Source organism: Mirounga leonina, unplaced genomic scaffold (genome assembly GCF_011800145.1).
Source record: "Mirounga leonina isolate KUSES-001 unplaced genomic scaffold, KU_Mleo_1.0 Mir_127, whole genome shotgun sequence".
NCBI classification, from domain to species: Eukaryota; Metazoa; Chordata; class Mammalia; order Carnivora; family Phocidae; genus Mirounga; species Mirounga leonina.
The window spans coordinates 122,779-130,688 of NW_023270316.1; the positions used below are offsets into that span (position 1 = coordinate 122,779).

At 43.9% G+C, this 7,910-nt stretch overlaps 1 protein-coding gene across 1 annotated transcript in view; it reads right to left on the reverse strand.

The window, feature by feature from the left end:
- Positions 1-3,038: 3,038 nt before the first annotated feature.
- The window catches only part of CFAP97D2 (CFAP97 domain containing 2), a 36,818-nt gene continuing 31,946 nt past the window's right edge, over positions 3,039-7,910 (reverse strand). The window contains exons 4-6 of the mRNA XM_035003775.1: positions 6,385-6,447; positions 3,328-3,518; positions 3,039-3,052 (exon numbers count right to left, since the gene is read on the reverse strand). Of these exons, the coding sequence (XP_034859666.1) occupies positions 3,039-3,052; positions 3,328-3,518; positions 6,385-6,447 (268 nt within the window). The remainder of the gene's footprint in view (positions 3,053-3,327; positions 3,519-6,384; positions 6,448-7,910) is intronic.

The following is a 7,910-nucleotide window of genomic DNA, read 5'->3' on the forward strand; positions in this document are numbered from 1 at the left end:
TGGCTCTAACTGCAAACCAAAAATGATCACATGTTCCCTTGAATGATTTTCTATGAACAGAATTTAGGTTTGCAGAAATGTTAAATGCTCTGTCTTTACTATTTTTTTCACCTTTTGACCCCCTTTGTCTATCCACCCACCATCACCCTGGCAACTGCCAGTCTGTTCTCTGTATCTCCTAGCTTGTTTTGTTTTGTTTTTAGATTTGACATATAAGGAGGATTATATGGTGTTTGTTTTTCTGTCTCACTTATCTCACTTAGTACAATGCCCTTGAGGTCCATCCGTGTTGTCATAAACGGTAAGATTTCATTCTTTTTTTTTTTTTAAAGATTTTATTTATTTATTTGAGAGACAGCATGAGAGGGAAGAGGGCAGAGGGAGAAGCAGACCCCCCGCTGAGCAGGGAGCCCAATGTGGGACTCGATCCCGGGACTCCAGGATCATGACCCGAGCCGAAGGCAGTCGCTTAACCAACTGAGCCACCCAGGCACCCGATTTCATTCTTTTTTATGGCTGAGTAATATTCCATCATTGTGTGTGTATGTTCCATTGTGTGTGTGTTTATGTGTGTATGAATGTGTGTGTATGGATGTGTGTACGTGTGTTTATGTATGTGTATTTATGTACATGTATACATGTGTGTATGGATGTGTGTGAGTGTGTATGGATGTGTGCATATTGATGTGTGTGTATGGATGTGTGTATGGATACGTGTGCATGGATGTGTATGTGTGTGCATGTGTGTGCTTATGTATGTGTGTACATGTGTGTGGATATGTGGGTGAATGTGTGTGTGTACCACATTTTTTCCATCTATTCCCCTGTTGGTGGACATTTAGGTTGTTTCCATTTATTGGCTACTGTGAATAATGCTGCAGTGACCATGGGGGTGTAATAATTTTTCAAGTTAGCCAGTTTTTTTTATTAGTTAATGCTTTTATTCTGTGTGGAAGATGCATATGGTAAGGAAAGAAAGAAAGAAATAATATTTCACTACTTGCTAAGTAAATGTCAGGCACTTTTATCACCATTTTTACAAACGTTATTTGTTTATCCCTGACCTGGGTTCCGGGACGTGGTTCATATCCTCTCCTTGCAAGTGAGAAATGGAGGTTCACTGGCTGAGCAAGCGTGGCGCCAGCCTCACGCCCACTGCTCCCTGCGCCCCCCTCTGCGCAACTTGTATCAACTTTTGACTGATGCTCCCTAGGACCCTGGCGTGGGTTTCATCGTGTTTCCTTCTCATGTGTGTGGTTATTTGGGGCTGCGACACTGAATTAGAGGAATACATACTTCCAGTTAACTGAAGGTTCCTGTAAATTTCAGGATGGCTAATGAGTTTTATTGTTTTTTAAAGTTTTATTTTAATTCCAGTTAACATACAATGTTATATTAGTTTCAGGTGTACAATGTAGTGATTCAACAGTTCTGTACATCACCCAGGGCTCATCAGGACAAGTGCCCTCCTTCATCCTCATCCCTTATTCCCCCCTGCCCCACCCGACCCCCCACCTCCCCTCTGGTGCCCACCAGTGTGTTCTCTGTAGTTAAGAGTCTGTTTCTCGGCTAAGGAGCTTTATGGGATGACCTTATAGAAATCTTATCGTCTCTGGGTAAAAACAGGTACCAAGTTAGCTAAGTAATTTCTCTTTGGAGTTAGGGATAAACGAGGAGAGAAGTTGAAATCCTTCCTTCAAAATATTTTAGATATTTTACAAGCTAATATTTAAACTAGGAAAAAAAAAAAAAAGGCTGAGGCTTCCAGAAGAGCTAGCTGTGCAGCCATCCAGCAAATTAAGAAAGTAAGTGTTGCTTTAGGAGATGTTTCTCCAAGAGATGGAACCAGGCTCTCTCTCGGGGAGAAGAGCGGTTTCCTCTGCCAAGTCAACGAGAGGCATATTTCTGGAACTTTAAAAGTAAACTATGGTATATCCTGTCTGTGCCAGATGAGCACAAGTCCCAGACCCAGCTGACAGACATCAGGGAGGGGTTTCTGGTCCTCAGACAGCTGGTCAAGGAGGGCTATTGTGGGTTTTGGGACCTTTTTCTGACCTTCTGGTCTTATGAAACAGCTCTTTTCTCCCTAACCCTGGAGTTTTCAAATAGCTTGATTTTGGTTTTCTTTCTGAAGGGAAGAGCCCTCCTATAAAAAGTGTCCTGTTACCGCATTCCCACCTCCGTGCTAATGCCCTGATATTTCCAAGGCTAGGAAGCAGGGGCTTGTCAGGGAAAAGCACAAGCATACCCTGAAAGTTCTTCTACTTCAAAGCCATCAGACCCAAGAGCAGGGAAGGGATTTTTGACTGAGGAGTCCCATAGCTGGTGTCCTTCCCTCTGCCCCTGTGCCTGTCACCCTCTTCCTCCTGTACATAGACACATGGAGGCTGAAAGCTCTGGGAACTTAAAACAGGGTGTGCAAGCTACTTGCAACAGAGCTGTCTTTTGATTTGGGACACTCAGACCACAGTTCTTTCTGACTTGGGATCCAGAGGCAATGAGGTGTTTCCTTAGGCTATCGGTGTTTGTCTTTCCATGGAGAACAGGGATCACCTCACCACGAGGCCTGGATCCCTAGGGTCTGGTCTTGTCAGAACCCCAAGTGCTTCTGCACCAAGGTACCATTTCCCGACTGCATTAGGCTGGTGCATCAAGCTGATTCTTCAAACAAAGTGCAGTCTCTGGGCTGTGGCTGCAGGAAACCCTATTTCTAGGAGCTTCTGTTTTCCCTCCCTTTGTTTTACTTTATCTCAACATCTCTCTTTGCCCTTGGCTTTATCTGTTTCCTGTTATGTAAAAGGGGAATTTCAAGAGAGTCAAAGTAAATAATGAAAGATGGATTTGAAACATAGGTTCCAAGCATTTTCTTGACATTTGTTAAAGAAAACAATATAATGGAGGAAAAAGAAAGGAAACAAAACAAAGAAAAAAGCAGAAACAAGAGCAAACAGGATACATACATCAATAAACATAAATGGATAAAACTGAGGGGAAAAGCCTCTGGGACTAGGGCAAAAAGCAAAATTACAGTGCTCTGCTTAAGGACACAAACCTGAAATAAAACGGCACAGACATTAGGCATAGAATGTCAAGGGACGGGCGCCTGGGTGGCTCAGTTGGTTGGGCGACTGCCTTCGGCTCAGGTCATGATCCTGGAGTCCTGGGATCGAGTCCCACATGGGGCTCCCTGCTCGGCGGGGAGTCTGCTTCTCCCTCTGACCCTCCCCCTCTCATGCTCTTTCTATCTCATTCTCTCTCTCAAATAAATAAATAAAATCTTAAAAAAAAAAAGAATGTCAACCGACAAGTGAGCCTGCAGAGACCAACCACAGGAGGGCAGCAGAGGCAGCGGCGCCAGAGAACCGCGAGGCGCGGGAGAAAGGGCCCAGGACATGGAGACCGGGGCTGAGACCAGCCTTCCCGCCGGGGAGGAGGTGGTCCCTCCCTCCCTCCTGCAGTGAGGATGCGGAAATTCGAGGCTCACCTGAGGGAAGAGGAAGGAAGCCTCCGCACCGCAGCTGGAGTGAAATAGAGTGTGAAAATTTTTGATATTGCAAACTGATTTTTTTAACTTAAAATAAATTTGGAAAAAATGAACTTTGATCTCTAACTTATACAACCTACCAAAATCCCATATTTATTAAATTCTGTATTAATTAAGGATTTAAAGTGAATAAAGAACACTGTATTAGGAGAAAATATAGGAGAATATTTTTCCAATCGTAACTTGAGAGAGTCCTTTCTGTGTATGGCACTAGAATCGGATCCCATAAAGGAAAACAGCAGCTGATTTGGCTACCGTAAAATACACTTAGGTGAAATGATAATAATGTGGCAAAAAAATTTGTGACATTGATGATAGAAAGAAGCAAATAGTGGTAATATGTAAACAGTCACTATATATTAACAACTAGAAGGGACACACCCAGTGTAAAATGAACAGACAGTTAATTCATAGAAGAAGCTGGATGGAAGGAGATTCTACAATATGTACAATCCTGAGCATTGTCAAGATGTCAACAGGTGCTTTGAAGGCACTGACAAGTAGGTGCAAGTTGCCAGACCATTTGGAGGTCTGTTTGGTAGTATCGAAAAGTTAAATGTGCATACCTTTTGATTGAACAATTTTACTTTTAGGCACATAAGTTACAGAACTAACACAGAAATAATGAATTAGGGCATATCTGTACAAAAGTTACTTTGCAACTACTGAGAAGGAATGAAGAAGATCTTCATGTACTGACATGAAACTATTTCCATGATACATAATAGAATAAAATGAGCCATTTACAGAAAACTGAATGGAGTATGATCCCATTTCTGTTTAAAGAAACAAATATATGTACATAATGAATAAAAGTCAATGCTCACTAGCAGGTTAACAGTGATTCCTTCTAAGGAGTTCAGTCCAAGAGAATCCCCACCTTTTACTTATATACTTTACTGTTTGACGTTTCACTTTTCACAATAAACAAACATTAGTCTTGTAATTAAAAATAAAGATTTGAGGGGCGCTTGGGTGGCTCGGTCGGTTACGTGTCTGTGTTTGGCTCAAGTCAAGATCTCAGGGTCCTGGTATTGAGTCCCACATCTGGCTCCCTGCCCAGCAGGGAATCTGCTTCACCCTCTACACCTCCCTCCTGCTCGTGATCTCTCTCGCCCACGCTCTCTCTCTCAAATAAATAAAATTAAAAAAAAAAAAAGATTTGAAATGAAATATTCGAGGTTTCAATGTAAATTGAAAAATAAATTCGATTTTCTGAATGCCTCAGTAATTAGTAATTATTAGTTATGCATCTTTGGAAAATTATTAGTTATGGATCTGTGCCTCAAGATTCTGTAAGAAATGTCCAAAGCAAGCAGGGAGGCAAGCTGGGGCTTCTCAACATCCCTACCATTGCCCACGCAGATGCCTGTGGGGCCAGCAGCTACTTAAAGGAAAAGGGCCCTTGAAGGAAGGGATTGGGCTGGGGGCCCGTGGAGCCTGGGGCATGCTCAGGGCAGGGGTTTGGGGCTGAGGGTGTTTATTTAAACTTTGGTGTCTATGCAATTTCTTACAATGGACTAGACTTCAAGGGAGAGCAATCTGCTGAAATGCCCCACAACATAGTGGCTGTATACACAGGTGTGGGGAATAAGTGAAGATTTTACAAGTCTTTAATTTGATTTATTGGGACATTAATAAGCAGGATAATTAATGACAAAATTAGAATCTTATTTTTCTTCATTCAAAATTATGGTTTTGCCAGCAACAAGAATAAGATGAAGAGAGAGAGTTTAGACTTTAAGTTAACTGGCAAATTTTTCAAATTATTAGTTTTCTTTGCCTCTCTGGACACAGTGGCTACAGCTAATTCAAGATTGTTGCATGATTTCCTAGTGATATTTTATGCATACAATCCTGCTAAGTTATTATTTTTCACCAAATCTCTCTCCCTCAACCTATAATCAATCAGCTGAGTTCATTTTCATCTCCTTATAATTTTTTGTGTGAGGAAATGGATGAATTCATCAGTTGAGTGATTGTTCTGTGTCATCTATTTTTAGGATATGACCATTTGGCAAATGCTTGCAGACAATAGAATAAAATGCCCTAAAACAACAAGGAATCAGTGAGTCCAAATGAGTGATAAGTCTGATGAAGCAAGTGGAAATTTCAAACAGCTGTATTTAAAATGAACAAGCAACCACAGGCACCTTGTCACTGTGCATGTCTGCAGTCTCCCAGGACACGCTGCGCCAGCGTCCGGGTCTCCTGCTACCTCTGGGCTCTGTGTGATGATAGATTGGGCCTTCTGGTCCTTTCCAGAATGGTTTTGTTTTCTCTTTGCACTCTGCGGAGTTCCTGTTCTCTTTTCCCCTTGTTTAGACTCCAAAAAACAGTGCAGATAGTTTTTGAAATACTGACAGAGTTAAAGCCTGTGAGAACCCTCCTTCTGCATTGGCAAGAATGAGCCTGAGTGCCCACAGGGCAGGAAAGGGTCCCAGAGGAGGAGTGTTTACTCCGGTTCACTTCTTCGACAAACACCTGGTAGCCTGTCCTGCTCCAGGTGCCCCGTTTGGGAGGTGCTGGGCTTCAGAGATGAGCAACAACCTCACAGCCCAGGTGGGGACGAGGGTGTGCGGACACAGTGAGGGTGCAGAGGAGAAAATGCAGCATGGTGTAGTCCGTGCGCTGGGGGCACGGGGGCGGGGTGCTCAGGGCTTTCTGAGGGCAGTGGCAAGAGGTAGCAACCAGAAGGGATGCTGGGACAGAGCCCTGAAACGACAGAGGTGTGAGGGGGCAAGCAAGCAGAGGAAGGACATCCCCAGTGGCAGGTGCATCTGGGTTTGCAGAGGTTGGACTCTGCAGGGCCAGGGGCAGCTCTAGGAGTTCTGACTTACCTTGAAGGCAATGGGGAGCCACAGAATGGCTGTGAGGCACGTTTCCACATTTCAAAGCGACCACTGTAGAGAGAAAGGGCGAGAACAGATGAGAGAATGGGAGTGGAGGGGGTATTGTGGGAACCCACTGCAGGGATCCAGGTGAGGGATGTGAAGGCCGGAGGCAGGGTGGCAGGGCGCATGGGGACGGGGGGGAGCTGTCAAGGGGAAGAAGCAAGAGCAGCTGACTCCCACAGGCTGTAAGAGAGGACCGGGGGTGGAGGGTGGAGCACAGGTGGCTGGGTGGATGTGGGGAGAGTGTCAAAATAGGGTCAGCAGTCGAGCATCATCCTCACCATCATCAGAACATTTATACGCACTGTGTTTCATTGATAACAGCTTGCCATCCATTGTGGTATATGCCGCCAAGAAAGAAAAATTGCCTTCAGCAAAACCATGCCATGCCATGCACTGTAAGATGCATTCCCACTTCAGAGCCATTAAGGGGGGTGTGTATCTTAGAGTCTGTCTGTGAATTACGGTTATCTCACTTAATCCTTAGAGCTAGGTATTGTGCTAGTGTTAGCCTTACTGAGGTTAAAACTTGCCCAGAGTCACAGAGAATGGGTAGTGGCCTGGATCTTGAGCACGAGGTCTAACTAGGTGGGACACTGAGGCAGAATCACCTGTTAGATACAAATGGCCAACAGACACATGAAAAATGCTCACCATCACGTGGCATCAGAGAAATACAAATCAAAACCAGCAGGAGATACACCTCACACCTGTCAGAATGGCTCAAATTAACAAGTCAGGAAACAACAGATGTTCTCGAGGTTGCGGAGAAAGGGGAACCCTCTTATACTGCTGATGGGACCGCAGACTGGAGCAGCCACTCTGGAAGACAGTATGGAGGGTCCTCAGAAAGTTGAAAATAGAGCTACCCCATGACCTAGCAATTGCACTACTGGGTATTTACCCCAAAGATACAAATGGAGTGATCTGAAGGGGCAACTGCACCCCAATGTTTATAGCAGCCATGTCCACAATAGCCAAACTGTGGAAAGAGCCCAGATATCCATTGACAGATGAATGGATAAAGAAGATGTGGTATATATATATATACACAATGGAATACTACTCAACCATCAGAAAGAGTGCAATCTTGCCATTTGCAATGACATGGATGGAACTAGAGGGTATTATGCTGAGCGAAATAAGTCAATCAGAGAAAGACAATTATATGATCTCACTGATATGTGGAATTTAAGAAACAAAACAGAGGATCATAGGGGAAGAGAAGAAAAAATAAAACAAGACAAAATCAGACAGGGAGACAAACCGTAAGAGACTCTTAACTCTAGGAAAGAGACTGAGGGTTGCTGGAGGGGAGGGGGCAGGGGGATGGGATAACTGGGGGATGGGCATGAAGGAGGGCCCGTGATGCGATGAGCACTGGGTGTGTTACAGGACTGATGACTCACTGAACTCTACCTCTGAAACTGATAATACATTATATGTTAATTAACTGAATTTAAATAAAAAAA